This window comes from Eremothecium gossypii, chromosome VII (assembly GCF_000091025.4).
Source record: "Eremothecium gossypii ATCC 10895 chromosome VII, complete sequence".
NCBI classification, from domain to species: domain Eukaryota; kingdom Fungi; phylum Ascomycota; class Saccharomycetes; order Saccharomycetales; family Saccharomycetaceae; genus Eremothecium; species Eremothecium gossypii.
Genome location: NC_005788.4, coordinates 1242463 through 1267346, shown reverse-complemented (window position 1 = coordinate 1267346; position 24884 = coordinate 1242463). Strand labels below are relative to the sequence as shown.

The 24884-nt window shown below is 49.3% G+C and overlaps 12 protein-coding genes across 12 annotated transcripts; 7 read left to right on the top strand and 5 right to left on the bottom strand.

Moving 5' to 3' along the window:
* Nucleotides 1–46: 46 nt before the first annotated feature.
* On the top strand, nt 47–1918 carry RAD24 (Rad24p; the record flags this gene model as incomplete). The annotated part of the gene is made up of 1 exon (NM_211840.1): nt 47–1918. One exon carries the CDS (start codon nt 47–49, stop codon nt 1916–1918), a length of 1872 nt encoding a protein of 623 aa, NP_986778.1.
* Nucleotides 1919–1995: 77 nt separating this feature from the next.
* Nucleotides 1996–2709, bottom strand: GRX4 (monothiol glutaredoxin GRX4; the record flags this gene model as incomplete). Its single annotated transcript, NM_211839.1, has 1 exon — nt 1996–2709. One exon carries the CDS (start codon nt 2707–2709, stop codon nt 1996–1998), a length of 714 nt encoding a protein of 237 aa, NP_986777.1.
* Nucleotides 2710–3020: 311 nt separating this feature from the next.
* Nucleotides 3021–3887, bottom strand: TMT1 (trans-aconitate 3-methyltransferase; the record flags this gene model as incomplete). Its single annotated transcript, NM_211838.1, has 1 exon — nt 3021–3887. One exon carries the CDS (start codon nt 3885–3887, stop codon nt 3021–3023), a length of 867 nt encoding a protein of 288 aa, NP_986776.1.
* Nucleotides 3888–4506: 619 nt separating this feature from the next.
* Nucleotides 4507–7299, top strand: ECM32 (RNA helicase; the record flags this gene model as incomplete). The annotated part of the gene is made up of 1 exon (NM_211836.2): nt 4507–7299. One exon carries the CDS (start codon nt 4507–4509, stop codon nt 7297–7299), a length of 2793 nt encoding a protein of 930 aa, NP_986774.2.
* A 236-nt stretch (nt 7300–7535) lies between these two features.
* AGOS_AGR107C (14-3-3 family protein BMH1) lies at nt 7536–8806 on the top strand (the record flags this gene model as incomplete). Its single annotated transcript, NM_211835.2, has 2 exons — nt 7536–7544; nt 8028–8806. The coding sequence occupies one exon, from the start codon at nt 8051–8053 to the stop codon at nt 8804–8806; it is 756 nt and encodes a 251-aa protein (NP_986773.1).
* Nucleotides 8807–10071: 1265 nt separating this feature from the next.
* TVP15 (Tvp15p) lies at nt 10072–10503 on the top strand (the record flags this gene model as incomplete). The annotated part of the gene is made up of 1 exon (NM_211834.1): nt 10072–10503. The coding sequence occupies one exon, from the start codon at nt 10072–10074 to the stop codon at nt 10501–10503; it is 432 nt and encodes a 143-aa protein (NP_986772.1).
* Nucleotides 10504–10991: 488 nt separating this feature from the next.
* SPO71 (Spo71p) lies at nt 10992–14609 on the top strand (the record flags this gene model as incomplete). The annotated part of the gene is made up of 1 exon (NM_211833.1): nt 10992–14609. One exon carries the CDS (start codon nt 10992–10994, stop codon nt 14607–14609), a length of 3618 nt encoding a protein of 1205 aa, NP_986771.1.
* Nucleotides 14610–14938: 329 nt separating this feature from the next.
* Nucleotides 14939–17440, bottom strand: STE5 (Ste5p; the record flags this gene model as incomplete). Its single annotated transcript, NM_211832.1, has 1 exon — nt 14939–17440. The coding sequence occupies one exon, from the start codon at nt 17438–17440 to the stop codon at nt 14939–14941; it is 2502 nt and encodes an 833-aa protein (NP_986770.1).
* Nucleotides 17441–18298: 858 nt separating this feature from the next.
* PDA1 (pyruvate dehydrogenase (acetyl-transferring) subunit E1 alpha) lies at nt 18299–19525 on the bottom strand (the record flags this gene model as incomplete). Its single annotated transcript, NM_211831.1, has 1 exon — nt 18299–19525. The coding sequence occupies one exon, from the start codon at nt 19523–19525 to the stop codon at nt 18299–18301; it is 1227 nt and encodes a 408-aa protein (NP_986769.1).
* Nucleotides 19526–20134: 609 nt separating this feature from the next.
* Nucleotides 20135–21910, top strand: ARX1 (putative hydrolase; the record flags this gene model as incomplete). Its single annotated transcript, NM_211830.1, has 1 exon — nt 20135–21910. The coding sequence occupies one exon, from the start codon at nt 20135–20137 to the stop codon at nt 21908–21910; it is 1776 nt and encodes a 591-aa protein (NP_986768.1).
* Nucleotides 21911–22200: 290 nt separating this feature from the next.
* Nucleotides 22201–23261, top strand: DMC1 (recombinase DMC1; the record flags this gene model as incomplete). Its single annotated transcript, NM_211829.1, has 2 exons — nt 22201–22329; nt 22389–23261. 2 exons carry the CDS (start codon nt 22201–22203, stop codon nt 23259–23261), a joined length of 1002 nt encoding a protein of 333 aa, NP_986767.1.
* Nucleotides 23262–23365: 104 nt separating this feature from the next.
* Nucleotides 23366–24793, bottom strand: TMS1 (Tms1p; the record flags this gene model as incomplete). The annotated part of the gene is made up of 1 exon (NM_211828.2): nt 23366–24793. The coding sequence occupies one exon, from the start codon at nt 24791–24793 to the stop codon at nt 23366–23368; it is 1428 nt and encodes a 475-aa protein (NP_986766.2).
* Nucleotides 24794–24884: the final 91 nt, after the last annotated feature.

The following is a 24884-nucleotide window of genomic DNA, read 5'->3' as shown; positions in this document are numbered from 1 at the left end:
TTGCTGGGAGTCGTTCCCATAACTGCTCTAACTGGTGACCGCCTTCATGAATAAAAGGATTCGACAAAAGGGAGTACGAATTTTGGGGTCGCAGCTGGATAGTAAGATCTCTGTGAAGAACCGCAAGATAGCAAGCATTAATGGTAGTTCAAGAAATCAAGGCGCGGATGATACCGAACTTGGAAATTGGTATGATAAGTATCGGCCCAGGCGCCTGGATGAGGTAGCCATACATCGGAATAAGCTGGAGGGGGTGCGCAAGGCCCTCGAGGCGATGTTGTCCGGTACATCGCAGACACGCATACTACTTCTGACCGGGCCAGCTGGATGTTCCAAGAGCACAGTTGTGAAACTGCTCTCCGCAGAGCTGGTTCTGCAGTATCGATCTGCGGCTCGCGAGGACATGCATCTCCCTGCCAGGGCGAATACCTACGTAGAGTACAGCAATGACACTGACGCGCCGCCACTGGAGCAATTCGACGAGTTTCTCCAGCAGGCGAAGTACAGAATAGGGCCCAATCTTGCTGTAGCTCTGGTTGAAGAACTGCCCAATGTTTTTCACGAGGAGACGAGGCACCGATTTAACATGTCTTTGCTTCAGTGGCTCTCTATGGAGCGCGAGCTACCGCCGTTGGTAATATGCCTCACAGAGTGCGAGATAAATGAATCCAATCGCCGTTTTGGTATAGACACGATGTTTGTCGCCGAGACTCTGCTGACGAAGGAGGTTTTGACGCACCATCTTCTTTCACGGATAAAGTTCAATGCTATCAATGCCACGCTCCTCACCAAACGGCTGCGTTATATCGCTGCCCGTGAGACCCAATTTCTACCGCATTCGAAACGAGCGCTTGTCGGATCCTACATCAAGGAACTGGCGGGAAGATCAGGCGATATCAGATCCGCCATAGCTGCATTACAGTTTTGGTGCCATAGCGCGGGTAGCAGCGGCCTGGCACTGGGCCGTGAGTCGTCCCTAAACTATTTCCACGCGATAGGGAAGGTGATATACGGCTCCAAGGATACTACTGATGATGAGACGATTACAGCACTTACGAGTACAGGTCATCCTGGTAGCGAAACATTCAAGTTGGGAATATTGGAAAACTATGCGAAGTTCGCAAAAGGAAACTTCCCAGTAGATACTGCTGCCACTGTCGTGGAAGCACTAAGCACTTGCGATCTGCTTCACCATAGAGGTGAGTGCTTGGAAGGTTATTCGGAGTTTGCGCTGCGGAGCGTCCGGTATAGCCTTCTTAAGCTGAAGAATGATCGCGACCAGCATGGGGCCGCTGCATTTCCGAGAGAATGGGCAGTTAAGGGTCACCAGGCGCGCTTTAAGTTGCAAGCAGAAGATTTTGGATTGGTAGAATACCATAAGTATGGCCAAGTACGAAGGTTTCGTGATATTGTCCTATACTACGGATACTATACCCCAGCTATACGAAGTTTGAGGAGCTTCAACGGTAAGAGTTTGCGTTCCTATATTAAATATTTGCATGACCAGAAGGAGATAGATAAGTTGCTTGCGATGAATAAAGAATCTCTGTCTATTGACCCAAGCATCGACTTCCTTGAGCGACTGGGCGGGGATCTTGGCCACGTTTCCCTGGATTCTAGTTTGCCACCCGAACCATCTGCTTATTCTAGTAGGAAGAATATATACATGCGGGCTAAGCAACTTATTACAAGGAGGGAAGAATCTTGTCCAGATGTCTTTCAGCTGGATAATGAAGAGGCGTCGCCAGAAGGTCAAGAATTTGTCCGCGATCCAATAGAAGAGTCAGGCGAGGAAGATTTTACCCTTGACGATGATTCGATATATGAGATATTTTCCCAGAAACGTCCTGTTCCTGAGCAAACCGAAGGTATTTTGCATGATGAGTCTCTTTCTGACTCAGACCTGGAGGACTTATAGTCTATCGTCTCCAAATATTCACAGATAGGGTTAACGATACATATTTTACTTAATCTAGATAGAAGCTGGCGCTGCATTCAGGAGCTTAGAGTGTTTTGGAAAAACTCAGGGTCTTCCTCCAAGGACTCCTTGATGATATCTAGGCCACCTTGGAACTCACCATTGATGTACAATTGCGGGAACGTGGGCCAATCTGAAAACGTCTTCAGCCCCTGTCTCACACTCTCGTCCTTAAGAATGTCAAAAAAGCCAAACCTCACTTGGTGCTCACGTAAGATACCAACCATCTGCCTGGAGAAACCACATTTCGGTTCAGATGGTGTTCCTTTCATGAATAACATTACAGGAGCAGCGCTGGTCAGCTTCTTGAGCCGTTCCTGTAGTTGTTCCTCTGTTTCCTCCTCACCATACTCTTCAGCAGGTGCAGATGCAGTGGCGGCAGCGCCTGTGGAGTTGCTACCGGCGGTGTATTCATTTAATGCGCTGACGAAGTCTTTGGGGTCCGACCCAGAAATCTCTTTTACGATGGCCCCCTCCTTGATCAAGACGAAGTACGGAACCGCCGCCACCTCAAACAGCTCAGAGATTTCCGCATGCTCGTCTGCATCAATCGCAAGGAATAGGACATCTTTGTGCGCCGGTTCCTCACTCACAGCAGAAAACACGGCGCTCATGGCCTTGCATGGCTCGGCCCAGGCTGTGTGGAAGTACAGCGCCACAAGCTTAGAGCCGGCAGCCACCGTAGTCTGTTGCGTGAACTGGTCCTTGGATGTGATATCGATGACTGTCATATCCAGTAATGTACAGTCTGCTCTAGTCAGTAAAACAATTAGGAATAGTCTAGAGTTCTTGGCGCTCTAGACGTAAAGTTCTGCCTTAACCATGCATAATTTTCCATTTCAACAGACACCAAGACTTCAACATAAATCACGTGATTAACAGCCAACGGCGTGACACTACATTAGTCATACATAAACCATACATAGTCGCTAATTGCTGGCTGCTATCAGTCAGATAAGTGGATCTAAGGCCTACGAAGTGGCTGGGGTTGGTTCTCTTTGGTGTTCTTTTTACTGGGGCGGCGCGGGGCTCAAATGTCTGCCTAGCGCCTTCTGGCCAGGATCCCGACACTATTCCAGGTCAGGCATACTTCAGAGGACCAGGACATAGAGGTCTTTGAGAATATGAATTGGAAAAACGCAGACTTCGCGGCGATACTACCTGCGGGGTCCTGCTTCCTCCAGGAGTGGAAAGCGCTCCACGTCGACAGGTAGCTGTTCATTTGCTCCAGCGTCATTGTCTTCTCCACATGCAGGGGCGTCCGTCCAGCAGTCCCGCGCAGAGCATCGTCGGTCGACTCGCGGCACACATAAATATCGTCAAAGAGCTTCTCGTCGAAATGCAGGTTTCTCAGCAACTGCTTCAGCATACGAGTGCCCGGCTGCTCCCAGTGGGGCCCAAGATGAGATTCCCCGTAAATGAACTCCTTCATCAGCGGATCCAGCTCGGGATACCCCACTATGGACGGGTCGGTGTAGTCCCAGATGGCTAGCGTGCCTCCCGCTCGCAGGTTGTCGGCTGCAGCGAGCTGAAAGCGCTCCCAGTCCAGCCAGTGAACGCATTGTGCAGCAGTGATCATATCTGCCTTGGCACCGTTGAGGAAGCTGAAGTTGTCGGCAGTGGATACAACGAACTCCACGCGGCCCGCATCAGTGACCACTTTTTCCCGTGCGGTCTGCCGCGCGCGCTCGACCATCGCGGTCGACACGTCCACCCCCACTACCCGCTTGAAGGGCAGATTTTCACGCAACTGGAACGTGGCTGTCCCAGGCCCGCACCCCACATCCACAACCAACCCCCTGGCACCGCTATGGTACTCTTTTATCCGCGAGTACCATGTCCCCGGGTAGCGTGGACGATAATCTGAATACCCCGTCGAATTGTAGTCGGAATCAGAGAAAGCTGCCATGGTCGACTGACCTTGTGAATCGCCTCACATCTTTGGTCACCTGCACAGCTGCTGCTCCTTATATTTCGCACACGCCCTATGCTTACCAAAGCCGGTCCATTGTCCTGCCCCCCTGAGCCAGCCCTCATGCCACGAGAAAGCTCCTGTAATGCCAGCTCCAATACCGCGGCAATCGCCGTTCGCGCGGAATTGTACTCACAATCAGGCTCAAACTCTACCCGCACAAAATCCAGGTCCCTACAACTGCTCCATGGCCCAACAACAGAGCAGCGCATGTGTGCCGGAGCTCGTATCTTGTCAGAGGCTTGGCATGCTTTGGTAAGATCTTGCGGACTTACAATACCCGATGACTTCAAACTTCTGCCGGTCTGAAAATCACGCAGTCGTTCAACATCCTTCGTTGCTACAGCTTGAACTTCCTGCTACAACCAAGCTTGGGATCTAATAGTGCCAAACACTATCATCTTGCTATCACACGACTATCACGTGATCTGTTGGATTCAAGATTCATGTGACCGTGACTCGTGTTCTACGACGCTATTGGTGAAACACCAATCAGTGATAAATATTGCTACTTCGCCGCTCATCACTGCCGTTGATAACAGGAGTAACATTGAATATGCGTGACGCCAGAACTCACAGTCATCAGGACAACCCACCAGACGTTATTAACGATGGGCCGCATGACTGTGATTCTACATGGTGTCGATCAGGCCTGCTGAGTATAGACGGGGAAACGCCACCTTCAGGAGTTGAGAATTTGGAGCTTATAGATAGGCCTCTGGAGAGGAAGCCCTTGCTCCTGGACCCCTTCGCTACATATAATACTTGGAATTCTGATCTGAGAACTATTGCTGCTGCACCTCGCGGGAAGGCTGCGGGCGATGAGGATGAAGCAACTGAGATAACGCCCACTCCATCTCCAAATGCAAACGGGAAGGCTGCCGGCGATGAGGATGAAGCAACTGAGATAACGCCCACTCCATCTCCAAATGAAAACGGGAAGGCTACGAGCAAGAAGGGTAAAGCAGCTGCGAAAACGCCCACTCCGCCACCAAATGCAAACGGGAAGGCTACGAGCAAGAAGGGTAAAGCAGCTGCGAAAACGCACACTCCGCCTCCAAATTCAAACGGGAAGGCTACGAGCAAGAAGGGTAAAGCAGCTGCGAAAACGCCCGCTCCGCCTCCAAATGCAAACGGGAAGGCTACGAGCAAGAAGGGTAAAGCAGCTGCGAAAACGCACACTCTGCCTCCAAATGCAAACGGGAAGGCTACGAGCAAGAAGGGTAAAGCAGCTGCGAAAACGCCCATTTCACCTCCAAATGCAAACGGGAAGGCTGGAAGCGACAATCCTCTGCGGTTGCCTGTCAACGGACAGATCGTGGATAAGAGTGCCGCCAGTGCCGCGAACAAGCCCGTCGGGGCGTCGTCTGATTCACAATCTGCTGGCATGGCACACAAGCCCGTCGGGGCGTCGTCTGATTCACAATCTGCTGGCATGGCACACCCCATGCCTGTGCCATCAAACGATTACCTTACCCAGCCATCAAAGAACGACGTAGCACCTACACCTCTGATTTCATATGTACGCCGCCTGGCAACATCAATGTACCACGAATTGGTGCTTGAATATGGCTTGGTAACTGCAGTGAAGCTGGAGCAAGACGACAGTAAACTTTCTACATTTAGACTGCATATTCAGCCGGAGCAACTAACTTCCAAATCCGACAAAAAAGCTTACTTTTTTACTCTGTCACAACCGGTGATCCTTGCACTAAGCGAAGACGAGCGTTTGTTCACATATATCTTCAAGTATGAGACCTGTGCTGTTACCGATATGGAGATTCTGCATCTGAGGTTATATCGGTGGGCTCCATCAACGAAGCTCTACATAGCATCGTTGTTGCATCCCAAAGTAGTACTATGTACTGCACAGGAGAACCGTATCTTCAGGGCTATGCAAACAATATGTGACACCGGCGCATTCAGTCAATTGCTTTTGAAAGCAACCCTTCCCAATCCCAATCCTCCAGCAGACGATCTTATCATCGAAGACTTTGGCAAACTCAACGAATCTCAGGAAGCTGCCTATGCATATTTTCATGCGAACCGTATTTCCTTAATTAAAGGCCCCCCCGGGACCGGGAAAACGGCGGTTATCGTCGAGATCATCAAGAGGACCGTCAAGTTGGAGACCGGCTGCCCTGTGCTTTGCACAGCGGGGTCAAACGTAGCGGTGGATAACATAGCTGAAAGGCTTCTTGGTGACCCCACCGTGCGGCCTGTGAGGATTTGTGCGGGCGCTAGGATAGAACAATACCCAGATGAACATCCGCTGGCGCCCATATGCCTGCATACACATATACTTAAACAGCTCCCGCCACAGTATCAAAAATTATACCTTTTATGGGCCAAAGGGGATGTCGATAATGATTCGCCTGGCTTCCATGAGATGGTATTAATAGCTAATAGGGTGTCTTACGATATCGTGTCGGATGCCAATGTGCTCCTCGCGACGAACATCTCTGCTGGAAATAGGTCGATAAGAAAACTCCCCGAAGTGCCTACGGTGATCATGGACGAGGCGACACAGGCCACCGAGGCGAGTACGCTCGTGCCGCTGGCGCTCGCGGGCATCCAAAAACTTGTCCTCGTAGGCGACGAGAAGCAACTCCCTCCGTTTGCCTTATCTCGAAATCCCAAGACCTCGCTGTTCAATCGTGTCGTCACGAGGTCACCAGCAGAAGACCTGCAGTTTCTTAAGATCCAGTACCGCATGCATCCAGCCATCTGCGAGTTCCCCAACATGCAATTTTATGACAACCGCCTGCGAAACGGTGTCACGCCCGAGGACCGCAGCTGGCTCGGCGTGCAGGAACCTGTGGTCTTTATCGACATTCCAAGCTCGGCCGAGCGCCGCGGGCAGGCAGCCGCGTCGCAGGACATGTCGTGGTGCAACCTTGCGGAGGCCGACTTCGTCTGCGCTACCCTGCGCAAGCTCGTCAGCAAGAAGCATGTGCCGCCCAGCCAGATCGGCGTCATCACCCCTTACGTTGCCCAGCGCGACGCCATTGCCTCGCGGCTCGCACGTGACACTACGCTAGCCGCGCACGTGACCATGCACGAGGTGGCCGACCCCGACAGCAAGCAGCTGATGGTCGCGTCGGTCGACGCCTTCCAGGGCCACGAGCGCGCGTTCATCATCTTCTCTTGTGTTCGCAGCAACTCGGACGGCCAGCTGGGCTTCGTTAGCGACAGGCGCCGCATGAATGTCGCGCTGACGCGCGCGCGAAACGGCCTGATCGTGGTCGGCCACGCGGATACACTCGCTAAGGGATCAAAGATCTGGCGTGCATATATAACGTATCTGCGCTCACGCGACCTGGTGCGGACTTCTTTAGCCGGCTACTAACTCTGTAGCTGTTGGGGCTGCCTGCGGCGCCGCCGGGCGAGCTTGGCAGAATCCGCCGTTGCGTCACGGCCAGTGCCAGCCGAACAGGACGCCCTTTTCTAGCAGCAGCGCTTCCGCAGCGGTTTCTTTTTTTTCCCAGCTAAGGTCGTGTATTTTCTCGCAGAGGGTTAGAAAAGTACACTTTACATCTGAACACACCACAAAGTCGTTCTGATTGGAGAGGCACGAAACCAAACAATTGAAAGGTATGTTGAGTGGTAAGCAGACGGTACACTGAGCTGGCCGTCTTTTAGCAGCTGGCGGCCACCCGCACTTTCTCTTTTCCCGCTCTGTTGCTTCTTGCGCGCCCCCTTGGCCTGGATCTCGAGAGCCGCGGAGCTACCGCCCGTCCCGCGCCAGCCTGGGCTTCCCAGGCGGCCAGTGGTCAGAGCCGGTCGCCCACGGCAGCCGGCTTCATGGGCGGCTGGCGGCTCTGTTTACAGGGATCGGTCACGTGCCGTGTGAGGCTAAGCCGGTGGCGAGGATCCGGGGCGGGTAACCGCCCCGGGGACGAACGGAAGAAAAACCAAAACACGATGCCCGATGCAGGGATGGGGCGCGGAAAACAGGGGCGGTGGGTGGCGAGGAGACCACGAAAAAAAAAACGGGCCGCACGAGATTCGACGTTTCCACCCACCGTGGCAGCCAGCAGCAGTGTTGAGACCAACAGCATACTAACAAAGCTCCAGAACATCCAAATACCAACCGTACTATGTCTTTAAGTCGCGAAGATTCCGTCTACTTGGCTAAGTTGGCTGAGCAAGCCGAACGCTATGAGGAGATGGTAGAGAATATGAAGGCGGTTGCGTCCTCTGGGCAGGAATTGTCGGTGGAGGAGAGAAACTTGTTGTCGGTGGCTTACAAGAACGTGATCGGTGCGCGCCGTGCGTCGTGGCGGATCGTTTCCTCGATCGAGCAGAAAGAGGAGGCCAAGGAGAAGTCGGAATACCAGGTGAAGTTGATCCGCACCTACCGCTCCAAGATTGAGTCAGAGTTGACCAAGATTTGCGACGACATCTTGTCCGTGTTGGACACGCATTTGATTCCGTCTGCGACGACTGGCGAGTCGAAGGTGTTCTACTACAAAATGAAGGGCGACTACCACAGGTATCTGGCTGAGTTCTCCTCGGGTGACGTGCGCGAGAAGGCCACCACGTCGTCTTTGGAGGCGTACAAGTCTGCCTCCGATATTGCTACGACTGAGTTGCCACCTACCCACCCGATCAGGTTGGGTCTAGCCTTGAACTTCTCTGTGTTCTACTACGAAATCCAGAACTCCCCAGACAAAGCCTGTCATTTGGCCAAGCAGGCGTTTGACGATGCCATTGCTGAACTAGATACTTTGTCGGAGGAATCTTACAAGGATAGCACTTTGATCATGCAATTGTTGAGAGATAACTTGACCTTGTGGACTTCCGATATGTCCGAGGCTGGTCAAGAGGAGCAGCCAGCTGATGCTCATGAATGATGCGGTATGCTTGACGGGGGGGCGTGTGGGAGAGGGGCTAATGCTCTAAGGTCTGGAAGGAGTGAAAGGGCAACGAGAGATAAGGGTTTAGAGAAAAGCAGAAATCCGAAAAAAATTTTAAAAAAATTAACAGCAAATCATCGCCGACCAGCACCACAACACTATCTCCACTATTCTACTACTATCCTACCCTATCCCTATTCTCTTACTCTTACTCTACTACTCTTACTTCTATTTTACTACTACACTACTTCATCTGAATGCAAGTACATCTAATGCAACCTAACTGAATGAGCGTGCTACTACATGATCTAGTCTTACTCCTCGTTCTGCAGGACGTGTTGTCTTTCCATGAGTAGCCGTGTGCGCATATTGTGTCTTCGGTTATAGTTGTGTATCTCAACCAATCGAAACAAGTTTTCCATCTGCAGGTGTTGGTTTCTGCAGGCATTCCACGGTACCGCGTTTGCTGAGGAGGAACAGGAAGTGAAAGACACGCACTTATTTAATCTCGTGTTGGGTCTCGGCACTGCAGATCAAGAGCGAAGCCGAGGCGAGTCGGCGGGGAAGAGATGGCTCGATTTGCTTATATGATTCCTATTGTGGGAAATGCCAGCCCGATCTCCAGTGGTCTGCGTCTCCTGACTCTTACTGCTGGTACGTTCTCTCGTCTCGTCTCCAATGTTCTCCTGTTCTCAACCAATGTCGCAGTGGTTAACTTTTAAATAAAATGACTGGTTCAATATTTTATCTGTTTCGAAGACGTCCAATTATCCAAATTTCCGTCCCTGGCATGCCATGTGCGGTATTTTCGAATGGTGTATTTCTTCTTTCAGCTTTTCAGTTTCGCTGTCCTAACCCATCCGGCCCTTCTGTCTTCGGCCTCCTTTGTCCTATCAATATGTATTTCTTCACCTACTATATTACCTGTCTATTATATTAACAAGTGTAACTTTGAAAGAATACGCTTTCATGGTTTTCGTCTATTCTATTAAAATAAGTATCTAAACATCATTCATCTCTTCTGCAAACTAAATCTAATCTAGGCATACAATGGGGAGTCCCTTGTAACTGCTGATATCCGGCACTCAGCCGACCGAAACCGCAATCCGAAGGTCAATCAATGGCTACTATGTGTCTGCACACGACCCAATTTTTTGCTGTGTAGAAGATATTCGGTGCATCGATTTTTAGGGGGAGCCACGACTCCACCCGACTAATACTTACTGCCGCTAGTGTCGCAGCACCTGCTAGAAGAAGTCGAGATGTCTGAGAACGATCAGAAGGGTGTCAAGTTTATCCGGGCGTTACTGGTAACTACGGGAGCTGTCGCAACACTTGGGTTCTTAGTCCAGTTGTCGGAGGTCGCCTCCGAGTTCTTGGCCGCAGCCAGGGCATGTTTCGGCCTTCCACTCTCCGTCCTGCTGGTATACCTCGAATTCCGACCAGTACCATTGCTTCAACAATACGCGTCCTTCTACTATAGTTACATGGGTCGCGCCCTCCTACAACTCCTCCTGGCAGTGATGCTTTTGCCAGCAGGCTTTTTCCAAGTTTGCGCATTTACAATGCTCTTCATGACCGGCTTTATATGCGCGGCACTCGAGTTGAGCTCTTCTGCGCCCGAGCTTCCAAGCTTCCGGAACGATGGGCGGGCTTTGTCGATCGGGGCTGAAGAAGACGACGATATGATCTAAGTACCGGCCTTTCACAGCGAGATCGCTAGGGATTTTGTTACAGTATATATATATATCTGTATATATATAGAACGAGATATCGCATCCTGTTGCAGCGCTTGGTATGGCTGCTCTGGCATGGTGGCAGGCCGTTGGCCCTGAATTGCGCCCCGGGAGCATGCCCTATAGCACATATATAACTCCGCGTGTGAGGATTAGAGCAGTTAAGTTGCAAACCCCATTGTAACTGGTAGGTAGCCAGTCCTATGCACAGAGCAGGCGTGCGCTGGGGGGCGTCTTGGATATATGGTCACGTGGCTTGTCATATCGACTTTGTGTACTTGTAATCTGACTGACCCACATGAATGTCAACAGTACCTAGGATGTCCACACACGCGACGTACTGTCAAAAGCGCTACTTCTCCCTTTGCACTCAAATGATCTTGGAGGTACCACTATGGTTCACGCTCTACCATATTTTGCAAAAGTGACAATAATATTGCTTCCATATGGAGCTGAAGTGGGAACAGCTCAAAACTATAGTATTAGATGAGGATGAATTCATCAACTACTACAGTAACCACATTGCTACTATGACCGGCTCTTCTGGGAACAGCAGAGAGTTCCGACTAAAAAAACTTGTCATACCAAGACGGTCTTTTACCGCATTGCAACTCTCCTCTGCTTCTCCAAATGAAATCTCGATGAGTGCGAGAAGTGTCTTGCTAGGAGGTATTCCGGAGCTGTGGTACGCTAATCAAAGCAAGAACGTCATCAAGTCTATGTCGAAGATGGTTCAGAATAAAACAAAAGGCAAGCTTCGTCATGCATACACAATTGGACAGGCGCCACTACGGAACGCGCGGGACAGATTATCGCTTCGGGGGAAGAAGTACGTGATGAGGTCTTCAGAAGCCACACGGAATTTGATGAATTCCAACGCCCGGGAGCGAGGATCAGGCAGTCAGATACGCCGTCGTCTCTGCGCTCGCACGTCTGTATCTACCAATGATTCCTCTGCCGTTTCTGGGGAAACAAACTTGAAGCTTCCTGTCTCCCAACATGGCGCACATAGCTTGGCTCCTACCAGCTTTTCCATGACAGACAATTCGACCCTTAACCAAGGCACCATAAATGTCTCGGAGACCTCCAACTTGGATACTCGGGTAGAGTCAGGTACCATACACCCTATCCCTAATGTGAAGTTTGAAATGGCCAGTTCGTCCTTAAATAGTACCTCAGACATAATGAGCCTCCTTCTACGACTGAAGCATACCGACTCGGAGCAATCATCGACTTGTGACTCTGAGTCCGTTTATTGCTCAGCGAAGGAATTCCTCAAAATCACAGGTGAGTGTACTACAGACCGATCGCTATTGAACCATGATTACATATCAGGGCAGTCCATAATGACAGTTGAAGCTTCTCACATGCGCGATGCAGATAAAAGTAACATTATGAGCACGGGTATATCAAAGGAAAAGGATGAAGTTCCTAAAGGAAGTGGAACCTCTAAAATCAAATTCGAGATTACCAGTGAAAAGCAAGAAACACAGACAATTAAATCACCAGAGGAGGAGCTAAAAGTCTTAAAACCAGAACCAGAAAGATTGCCATACTCTAAGAAGAAACTATTATCCTCTTGTCCTTCGTGGGATGAGCCTATGAACGGAACTTGGGGCGTAGCTCAGCGAGCGAAAAGCTTGGTTATCCATGAATGGAATTTAGTGAAGGCAAAGGAACACGAACTTAAAAATAGATATTTTAATCGTTTTAGAACCGGTGAAATTCTAATGATGGAGAAAATGTTGGTACTCGTGAAATCTGCCGTATCCGTTACTCATCCTCCCACCACGTTTTCTGATGTGGAACCAATTGACACACGGGTTTATGGCCACTGGAAGGAGCTTATTGTTTTGGCGAGAGCGACAGGTGATCCAGATGCTCCAATTTTTATGCAGTTTCTCGATCGTAGCGGGCTTCCGAAAATAGAGAAGTGCAGTCATTCCACTAAGTCTATGGATTTTTCCTTAACCGAGTCCTGTTCTGTCGGGTACTATAATTGCTTGGACAGGACTATCTATATTTTGAAGCCAGACGAGAAATTGGAAACCGATTTGAGAGAGGGAACCGTCAGCGCAAAATGTCACAGGTATAAGCCCCTCAAGATATATATTCTAAAATGCAGCACACTATGGTCATCTGGGAAATGGTTATCTTTTTTGCGTGAATCAATTGGTCTTCAGATTATTCCTGAATCCATTGATATTCATCTTCCGCAAACAAGAATGACTTTAACTGTTGCGCTACCTCCACAAGCACTAAAGGAGATGAAAGAGCAGGCGCACGCTGAAGAAGCTGAATTGAAGATATTGCAATTGAAAAATGGATATAAAGTCATTACATACCCTATTTTACGTTACATGGGCATTGTCATAAGGAATATATTGACGGAAGCCGGATACACAGATATTGTACGAAACTGGGAGAGAGAGAATTCATTAATGGGATTCAGTTGGAAACGATATGATATGCTTGAATGGGTCCTAGGTGATCAAATTGATGCATTATATGGCTCATTTATAGCAAATGCTTCCCAAGTGTTGGAATATAGACCTCTCACAGCTTATCCGAGAACAGTGGAGTTAGAAGGGGGATCTTGTTTGATTGAACCTCCGCCAATTGAGGGATTTCTTGCACTTTGTTCGCATAGATACAGAGATGGGGTGAATGGCTCGTTCAATCGACGCTTCATAAAGTTAAAGTACATGTTCACATGTAATGGAGTTTTATTCTATACACGTGGAACGAAGGCGATGCCTCCTTTACCAGCCTTCAATACACCTGCCGTCTACAATGGTTCGCAGCCATCTCCTCTCTTGGAAGATATGGTGGGGTATATCCCAGATATATATGAGCATAACCCTTACCCGTTAGATCAGTACCAACATATTAGATGGCTAACAGATGACCTAACGCCAGCAGAGTTTCTGGAGTTTGACGAATTTGCTTTGAAGTCTGCTGCAAGAAAGGTTTCACATATACTCAAAGCGGAGGGTGCAATTGATCTTACCCAGATAGAATCCATTTCAACTTTGGATATTGAGGAAGCCTGTCGAATTACAAAGTCAATTAAAGTATGGAATGGCGTTAATAACCTCTTTTGGAAGACACAGTCGACAGTTGATGACACTTCGAAGTCACTCATCGTGGTAAACATGAAAAATGGCTCTAAAATGCAATTGCTAGCACCGAGTATAGCCATGGCAAAAGAATGGATTAAAAGATTAACACTATTATCTGAATACTGGAGAGAGAGATTGCACAAGGATCAAGAGGTCATGTGGACGACAAAAATGGCAAACTTAAAAATGTTAAGAATTCAGGAGCAGAATGAATTCCATATTTTAGGCAACACCCCTAGGTGGGTAAACGAACGTGGTTATGCTAGTGATGCCATATACAACGTTAGTTCATATACAGTTTTGCGGCCCTTGATTCATCAGGGCATCTTATACCAGAAGCCGCGCAAACATTCCGTCTTCAAAAAGTGCTTTCTTACTCTAGTCCCCGGTTTTATCATCCTTTATGAGTGTTTTAAAAGATCCATGATGGGTTATTCTTATAAAACAGTGGCTTATCACCATTATATGACTGTTCCGCTCGAAGAATGCTACATATATTCAGGTAATATTACTTCGCAAGACTTACTAAGGAGAGAACGTGAATTTAATAGTGGTAATCCTGGTAATAGGTCATTGCCCAGAGTTTATCAAGATGGCTGGAAATCTCTCGAAGATGAACCATATAGGTGTTTTACACTATGGTTTGGCAACAGGGCTATATCGGATTATAATGTGGCGGGGAAGCATTCTGACTCTGATGAGGTTCAGGACGAAATTCCAGAATCAGGAACCCATACCCAACCATTAACGGCATCCGGTAACTTTGAAAATCAAAGTGATCAAAAAACTGGTAAAAGATTTAGAGTCTCAGGAAAATCCATGGTTTTTATGGCGAGGTCAAGGCAAGATCGAGATGTTTGGATTTATAAAATCCATTGCGAATTGGAAAGGATAAAGCAAGGATGCAATCACAAGATAAAGAAGCAGAAGCCCACGGTCTAATAGCACTTTTTTATTGTCTTATCATAGACATCCCACCAGTTAATAATAAAATTTCTTTGAAAAGGTAGGAAAACTCTTCGTGCGACGGCGGCACTATTTAGCATTGATCTTGTGTTAAAAATATACGATAAGTGTATTAATCTTGGATTGAGCGAAATTTATAGAATGAAAACATAACAGACAGATATATACACTTTACATATATCAATGCATTATTGGCGCATTCGATAACTGGACACACTACTTTAACAGTGTCGCATATAATTGGGAGGCTATAAACGTAATTGAAAGATAAAATATACTTTAATTGTCCATAAGAAGGAGAATATCTATAGATATGAGTATTCACCACTATTGTTAGAACTAACGGCGGGGCTTGGGGTGTTGGCTACAACCTCGTTTAATGCATTATCCAAATCCGTTATTAACGAGCTCCACGCTCCACTAGCACTCAAGGGATGGTGTGTTGATATACCCAGATATCCAGACGTAGGTGAGTTGCGGCTACCACTTGCAGAATAAGCCTGAAGCTGCAAGGATCGAACCGAACCGGATTGATCTGGGTCTATTATTGATTCCCTGTCACTATCTAGCAAATATGAAGCATCTGCAATTATTGGTGTGTCAATGGAATTCTTAGCAATTGGAAAAGTTGGCTGCTGGTCATGTATACTGTCGCTGTCAGTAATATCATCTTCAGTGATGTAATCTTCAGTTTCGTCATCATCACTGTAATCGTCCTGGCCGAATGCCATATTAAAGGAATAACAAACTACCTCTAGGACATCACCCCACCCACCAGTTTCTACCAGTTCAAATACCTGGTCTGAATAGTCTGTGTTCAAATATCCAACCTTTACTTTTAATTCATTTGGTCTTTTCTTGCCTATATTGCAGAATGCTGAATAGTCCATCAACAACAGAGACTTACCATATTGCATAGCGGAATTAGAGATGATGCATACACCAACATTTTTAAGCCTTTCTTTGCCGTAAAAGTGTCTGTAAACCAAATTAGGAGAAAGTTTTCTTCTTGTTTCATGGCGCCTTAGTATGTGGTCAATTGAGCTGAAGATTGGTATAAAGTCTTTTAATAAACTCATCGTCACGATTCCACCATTGCTATCCGCCAGGGCTACCTTGGCGGTGTTAAACTTCCACAGTATTGCCTTGCAAGTATTTGCAAGGATTTTATAATCTACTGCTTGTACTTTAGCAGTATCGATTTGAAAAAAGAGACATAGTTCATCTGGATGTCTGCGTTTCAAAGATAGAATGGAGTTAATGCTTGCCCGCATCATAGTACTTTCAGCATTTCGAGTTAGTGACTTCTCGTGAGTATACAAGCCCCGTCTCACTATGACGCTATCGTTGACATCTGTCGCCCGTACCATGATATCTGACCTTCTGATGCTACCGACGCTCTCATCATCCAAGTCGGGCAATGGAAGGGTCGACGTAAAATTAGTAGAATTAACTGGCATTTCAATATTCAAAAGCGCACTAATCCATTTCTCCAGCACTTTGGTTGTATTTGATGACACTCCTTCCGAAATATAAATTGTGTCATTATCGAAGGTAAGTTTCAATACGGAAGATTGCAATGTGTCGACTCTAAAAGAAGAGATATCGTAATCCCATATAGAACTGAACTTCACTCCAACCATCGTATGCTTTGGTTTAGTAACTGGAATACCTGCAACAAGTCGATGCTCAAATAAGTACAGGACGCTATCTTGATACCCTTCTGGGTCATTTTCTCTGGAACAAGTAAAAGAATCAACTAGACGTAATAAACCAAAGGATGAGTCCACCTCCCAGTCGGGATAGTTTACAAATAAGGATTGTACAAAATAAGAGCGCAATAATGCCAAATACCGAGTTGATGCTTCGGCAGAAGGATCGCCACCTTTTAGTTGAACTGACGAAGCAAGTGAAGATATCGAAGATGTAACACTTCCATTACGTTTGCGTGGCGGAGATAGAAGGGTCAATGAAGTAAGTGCTAATGGAGTTGGCCTTTGAACTGATCGCTTGGGATTCTGTAAACCAAATGGGCGTGCAGGCTTCGTTGGTGGTATTTCGATTGGGGGTACACGTGGAATGTGGCTCCGAAGGACCGGTTTTGTGCGTTTAATGAGATATTGAGAGATTAGTTTATCACGCAAGGTATCATCCTTCGGAATGCATTTGTTTACCCCAGATGAGTACTCACACGCTTTGCATGCCGGGAATACGGCATAGATATCGTCCTCTTCGTTAGGCTTTTTTGACGCATCAGAAGAGTTTTCTTCGAGGAATACTAGCAGACAGTCTTCATGGCAAGAGTGATCGCACTCCAACGTTATTATACGCTCTCCGTTGGACCTTGTTGAGACAGGTTCATCGCACAAACAGCATCGTGCATTGACAATGGACTTTTTAGGAGATAGAAAGCTCTCTGCCGTCAGCTCGCCCATAAATGGCATCGGTGACATCACGGGAGCATTCTGGCGCTGAGTGCTCAGGAACCCAATATCGTTCTGGAACCGCGGCGGGGTAGTGATAGAAGTTGAGCGCAGCGGAAAGTCCGTAACAGGAGATACAAGTGCACTGACTGGCCTTCGCTCTTGTGTTGCAGACCTTATCTGTTCAGGGCTATGAAGCACTCGCTTTCTCTTCGGTACCAGTCTTTCTGTCCAACGCCGGCCACTACGTGGAGTAGCATTCACTAGCGGAGACGATTCACTTGAACTCGGCGGTTTGTCAGTGGAGGGTGTCACTGGAGGATTAAAATCCATTGCGGGCCCGAGACTGTTCAAAGGCAGTGATATATCTGGTCGTACCACCATGGTTCAACAATTCAAGACGTATCACTGATCTGCTGCTTTGTAGCGGGAGCTGGCTAAGCACTAGACGGCCTGCGCCTTCTAAAACGAAAGTCTAGCTCAAACTCTGTTAATATCTAGCCACGCTACAACGCAGGGCTCTGTAATAATGCCCTTTGATGCTACCTACTGCAAGTGCCTATCCAATCCTGCGGGTACCTTGTTTCATTTCGGAGTCTTTTATCCTCCCCACAGGGCTGACGCTAATTTTAATGGAATTTTTTACATAGCTGACACATCGGAGATGCATCCAAAGAGGAAATAGGATTACCGCTTACAGCCCCTGTAAGATAATGGACAATTTGTGATTCAATGATCTTCTATACATATATCCTCAAAGATACTAATCAACAAGATAGTTCTATCAACCTTTGGTACACTGTAAACAAAGCAATACCCAGACTTATAAATTAATTTGCATGGGGTACATACTAGTCGGTTGAGAAGCACGCAAATGCATTACGGAGCAGGAGCGATTACGAAGAGATCCATAGCTTCCTCAATCAACCCATTTCATTCAAGCCATTAAATATCCCTGATATGTAGAGGCAAACATGCGGACACGGGCGAGGCGTGGCTAGTCACCCTGGAGAGAGAGAGCAGGTGACATGCACGTGGTTGCGAACAGAGCACGCATTAGGAGAGAATATGCGGCGTGATGCAACCTAATACCCGTGATGCAATTATCGTAGCCGGTGTTTGTAGATGTTTTATTCCAGCCATCTCTTTTCCCTGTATTTTCCTTAGGAATATAGTAATTTGAGGGCGGCGCTAGGACTCACCCAACATAAAAAAAGCAGCGTTCAGAGCAAGACATGCAACCTAATCTCTGAAAGCAAAGCCCTTCTTAGCGAAGTCCCAGGTGTCGTCGTTGATTCTACCTCTCAAAGTTGGGGTTTCAGTACCTGGAACGTAGACGTCCTCGAACAAGATAGACATCTTGGCTTCAGGAGCTGGGGCCGCGTCTGCTAGCTCGACCTGCTCGTCAACGTATTTTCTGGCAGCCTTATCGTAGGCCTTGATTTCCTCCTCGCTGGCAATGCCTAGATCCAACAACTGCATCTTTAGGCCCGCAATAGGGTCGTTCTTGGATCTCATGTGCTGGATCTCGTCTCTCGTACGGTAAGTGGTACCTGGGTCAGACATGGAGTGACCACCATATCTGTAAGTCTCGTACTCAAGGACGATAGGGCCCTTGCCGGACACACACCAGTGCTTAGCAAACTTGGAGGCTTGGTAGACAGCTAGGATGTCCATACCGTTGACCTTCAAACCTGGGATATACTGACCACGCTTGAAGTACTCAGTCATCGCGGAAGACCGGGAAGCAGCGGTACCCATACCGTATTTGTTGTTTTCACATGCGAAGACTGCAGGTAGGTTCCACAACTTAGCCATGTTGAACGCTTCGAAAACTTGGCCCTGGTTGGACGCACCATCACCGTAGAGCGCAAATGCACAAACATCCTCGTTCTTGTACTGGTGGGCAAACGCCAACCCGGCGCCAAGTGGCACCTGTGCGCCAACAATACCGTTACCCCCGAAGAAGCCGTCTGTGTACATGTGCATGGAACCACCCTTACCGTAAGACACACCCGTCCGTCTGCCCATTAGCTCCGCAAGCACTGCGCGGACAGACGCACCACGCATGTAAGTGAAGCCGTGGCATCTGTAAGAAGTGATCACCGTGTCACGCTTCGTGATCGCGTTCTCAATACCCACCGCAATCGCCTCCTGGCCCACAGACAAGTGGCAGAACCCGCGGATCTTCTTAGCCTTGTACAGCGCATCACATGCCATCTCCATTCTCCGCACCACAATCATGTCCTTGTACATTTGTAGCAGGTTACCCTTCGTCACCTTGTAGGTCAGCTCTGGCACGTCGAGCATGTAGCCCTCGAAAGACGTCTCCGGCAACCGGATCTCCACCTCCTCGTCCGCGCCCGCACTCTCTACCGCCTCGGCCCGGACGGCCCCAGTGGTGGACAGCGTCCGCAGCAAGCTAGTCTTGACCTTGGCTAATGCGGGGTTTCTAACTGAAGATAGCATTGTGTGCACACCTGAGCTTAGAGCGTAGTAATTGACAGTGTTGCAGCCTTATATCAAGCACTTGTCTCTGTACAACAAAGAGAATTACTGTGACGGTTTAGCAAAAGATAGAAGAAGACAACAGAGATGCTTAGTTTTATAGAAATTTTTCACTACCACTTGCTGGGGCCTCTTCTTAGCTTCACCACTCAAAGGAGAATCCTACTCGTTGAAAAATTGAACGGTCTCTAGCTACACCTACGGAGATGCTGGTCGCTGTTGTATGTGCGGGCGAGGGGCCGAGCCGCAGGCAACCCGTCCCGTCGCAAAAGACGCCCTGCGCTGCGCCTGCGTTGTGCGTCCGTTCCCGTGCGGCGTTGTAGGATTCCGGGACGGCCACTTCGGGCGGCGACGACGTCCGGACCGGACAAGCTATCGTCGAGGCGATGATGTACTAAAGTACGTAAAACAGCGTCTATAAGTGTGTGGGTTTATAATAGTAACGTTTCTTTTTCAGAGGGGACAATGGGCTTCGAGATTTCGAAAATTTTTCGAGGGCCGGTGCGATGAGATGAGGTGAAAGAGAACAGTTCTGGATAGAGGAGCAGTGAGCAACAGCGTAGAAGAGTGATGGCGTTGGCGATTTCAAGTGAAGACACGCAGGTGTTGCTGAAGGATAAGAATGTGCTGCACGAGAGCAATGTGGACAAGTATAGGACAGCCGGGCAGATAACGCAGACAGCGCTGCGGTTCTTGGCCGGGTTGATTAACGACTCGTACCACCACCGCACGCGGGCCACGCCTCTCAGCGTTGCAGAGCTGTGCATGCTGACGGACTCTTTTGTTGAGCGCTGTGTACGGCAGGCGTTTGCCAACAAGGCGAACGAGCGGGGGATTGCGCACCCAACAACAATCGACGTGGATGAGATCACCCAGGGATGGGCGCCGGAGACGGACGACGCTGCGAACATGGAGCGGTGGAACCGGGACCGGCAAGCGAACAGCGGTAGCTGCCAGGGCGCGCGGAGCGCCATTTCCGGGTTCCTGCACGAGGGCGACGTGGTGAAGCTGACTGTGGGCTGCCACATCGATGGGTACACCGCGCAGGTGTCGCACACGATGGTGGTGTATCCGACGACGCGGCGCGAGGCCGACCAGGCGCTGGTGCCAGCTGGCCCACTACTGGGCGCAAAGGCAGATGCGGTCGCAGCCGCTACGATTGCGAAGGAGAGCGTGACGTCTCTTCTAGCGTGCGCGCAAGCGACGGAGAAGCTGCCCGCTGCATTTGGCGAACGGCAGGTAACCGGGACGCTGATTCGGCGGGTCGTGGATGCAGTGGCGCGGTCCTACAACTGCGCCGTGGTACCGGGGTCGCGGGTGCGGCGGGTGCGGCGCTTCCTTGCAGGCCAGAACGAGGGCGTTGTAGCTGAGCGCGATATCAAGGGCGTGCATTGGACCGAGGCACACCAGGAGGCTGCTCTGCTTGCCTCATCGGTGGAAACGACCGACGTGACACGCGTAGACGCAAGCAACAAATCTGCCAACGACAGCGCGGTCGCAACCGACGACTTCGTGGTAGTGTCAGGCGAGGCATACCTGATTGACCTGAAGATTGCACCGCTAAAGGACTTGCCTCGTGGCCTCCTAACTCTGCAAACGGTCGACCACTTCAGCGGCAAATCTCACAGAAAGGATGAGCTACTTGCGCGCGCCAGTCTGATATGCCGTGACTTTGCCAAGCAGCACGTCTTGAAGCTCAAATCCTCGAGACAGCTGCTGCACAAGCTTGACAGCAAGGGCGTGTACCCCACCAAGCTTGCGCACCTGACTGCCGCATTCCCACTCGACCCCGAGAGCCCCGACTGGGACGCCGTTTCGAAAGAACTGAAACACCTGCGGCTGGGTCTGGCCGAGGTTACCAACAACTACCTGGCCAACGAAAAACCAGTACAGCTCTGCAGACTGGTTCCTTGGGATGTCATCCTCAAGGCCGTGAACCCCACAGGTAAGCATGGCACAGACGCCAGTAACCCCACTCTGCCTGGGTACGAGATCCCGCTACCGCAGTTGGGTATTTCCTCCTTAAGACTGAAGTCTCTTTTGAAGGACTCCCTCCCAGTCCCTGTTGCTCGCGAAAGCATAACAGTTCTGCTTTGCCCGGCTGAAGTAACCAGCACTGGCAGCCCCGAGCTGCTAAAGCTCACGGGTGGTCCTACTACTACTCCAAGCTGGATCCATTCCGACTACGAGCTCAACGTCTCCGACCCCGTAGTCCAGGGCATCCTCCAGCTCGCCGAGCTATCCAAGGACAAGCGCTTCGGTTTGGCCATTAGAGAAACGCAGCCCTGGAAACAGAAGATACCTTCTGCAGCTGCAGTCACATCGGCTGACGTGGAGATGGCTTGATCTTCGCCCGCATTCCTATGTATACTAGCTGATTTACCTTACATAATCCGGTGATCTAAGTTTGATTAGATAATATCTCAACCCATACATCATTGGCGGCAGAGTTCCCAAAAGGATAATGACTTCAGTGGCAAATAGCACCCGCTATGCTGACCACCAAAGCTTTTCTTCGATCTGAGGTCACTATAACTATACTCTAGCACTAATCGTGTGTCTAGGCGTGGGATAACTAATCAGGGTTGCAAACTACGTGCAGACAGTCACATAATAAATTCATAAATTAACCGCCGATGGCACTGACGGAGACCGAGGCAGAAACCATACATAATAGTATCATCAGTGTTGATGAGCTGCAGAACTATGGGATTAACGCATCTGACTTGCAAAAGCTAAAAGCAAGCGGAATCTTCAGCGTGAACGTATGTTGGGTTTTGGACGTTGTTTACACGGAAGAAGCGAAACACTAACAAGCACGAAGACGGTTTTATCCACGACACGACGCAATCTGCTGAAGATCAAGGGTTTCAGCGAGGTGAAGGTGGAAAAGGTGAAGGAGGCCGCGGGAAAAATCATCCAGGTTGGGTTTATTCCCGCAACAGTGCAATTGGATATTCGAAAGAGAGTGTTTGCCATCTCCACGGGCTCCAAGCAGCTGGATTCGATCTTGGGCGGAGGCGTGATGACAATGTCCATCACCGAAGTGTTTGGCGAGTTCCGGTGCGGGAAGACGCAAATGTCGCACACGCTGTGTGTGACTGCGCAGCTGCCACGCGAAATGGGGGGTGGAGAGGGCAAGGTGGCGTACATCGACACGGAGGGGACGTTCCGTCCCGAAAGGATCAAGCAGATTGCGGCCCGGTACGATCTTGACCCCGATGCGTGTCTTGAAAATGTGTCCTACGCGAGAGCGCTTAACAGCGAACACCAGATGGAGCTTGTGGAGCAACTGGGACAGGAACTGGCTTCTGGGGACTATCGACTTCTCATAGTCGATTCAATTATGGCCAACTTCCGTGTAGATTACTGTGGTAGAGGTGAGCTGAACGAACGCCAGCAAAAACTGAACCAGCACCTTTCGCGCCTCAATAGGGTCGCCGAAGAGTACAACGTCGCAGTCTTCATGACCAACCAGGTCCAGAGCGACCCCGGCGCCTCTGCCCTCTTTGCCAGTGCGGACGGCAGGAAGCCCGTGGGCGGCCACGTGCTCGCACACGCGAGTGCCACGCGGATCCTGCTACGGAAAGGTAGAGGAGAAGAAAGGGTTGCGAAGCTGCAGGACTCACCAGACATGCCCGAAAAAGAATGTGTATATGTTATCGGAGAGAAAGGTATTACTGATGCCGATGACTAGACAGTAATGCCAATCAAGTTTAGAGTTAGAGAAGTAGCTTCCTATATTTCGCTTGTCGTTCACTTCTACAGTTTGAGGTAGATATAGATGTCGTTCTCCATCGTTTAATATAAATCTGTGCCGAACCTCTCTGGCAGAAGCATCGGGGCAACCAAGGTCCATCCATATAGCAAATAGCATATCCACGCACTCACTATTTTAACCCAGGAGTAAAAATATGTGCGTCCTACCGGTATGAAGTCGCCAACTTCATCCTGAGTAACATTAATCGTAAGAAGAATGGCAATCCACTGCGTGGCCAAGAAAAATATCAAATGGAATAGGGAGTAGTTATACTTCGCCGCATGGCGCTCATCATCCATAGCGCTATCAGTCTCGCTTGCATCATCGCCGTGTCCGCGGGCCCACGGGTTTTCATAAAGTACAGCCTCTGGGAGAGAACCCTCCAAGACGGCCTGCCGCAGGGCTTCTTGACGTAACTGACTTCTGGTACCGCTCACGCCATCGTACTCGATATAATCATCCGCAGGTAGGTGCACCCTTCCGCTGTTAGATGCTTGGAAAGCGGAGTTTGCCGCGGCTCGAGTCGTAGTGTAAGCGATCGCAATGAAGGTAAACAACGCTCCCAGCACAACTGAGAACCTTCGTGTTCCACTGGAGCGCACTAGAGGATTGCATAGTTTGTCGTCGGGCTCAGACGCCATGGCACTCATAGTGAGGTACGTGCAGTATGTGGCGACCATAGAACTTTGGGCAAGCCCGCACCTCGGGTTAAATTCCTGGATCCTAGAGTTCAGGGACGCAGCTGTCGTCAATATTGTGAATACGATGTTCAAGGCCACAGCAACAATATTCATGTTGCATGATTCTCTGCAGAAGAGGACAATCATGGCCACATTCATGAGGATTGTCACGAGATATAGCGCACCAGTTCCGACCACTAGGAAACGCTGCCAGAAAGTTGAGTGTTCATCTTCTTCCTCCACATGCTGTATACAGACCTCTGCCCATTCGTGTGCAAAGTCAACCAGCAGCACCAGACCTATTAGAATGAAGAGCGCACCGCTGGGCACGCTGACCCACTGTGACAATGTAAGGTAGAAGTCATTTGGTATCCTAAACGCCGCCACAACCAGCCCCACGTACGCTGCCACCTTCAGCCACCACCAACTGTTCTGCAGCTGTGCACGCGGGTTCTTGGTCGATTTTACTCCAACCAAAACGCCAGCTAGCAGGAGATGCATCATACCCAAAGCGAAGTTCAGTCTGTGTACACTAAAAAACCCGCATTCCCCTGTCGACGTGCACGTCTGTCCGGGCCAGAGCAGAGTGTGATTCGACGACATAGATATCCACGATACGACTGAGTTAAACAGCAGCCATACTGCGTACAATAGCCGGGTCGCAAACGAAGACGACGTTCCGCTGACACTCCTAAAGGTCGAGCTCAAAGCTGCAGCAAATGATGCACCAAAACATGATGACAGAAACGTGGCAGCAGACGTGATTGGTAGCGATACTAACGCGCCCATTGATTATTTATGTGAATTCCTCTCTAGTGCAACTATAGGGGGGTGTTGGGAGTTGACGAACTTCTCAGACAAATTATCAAACCACCGGAGT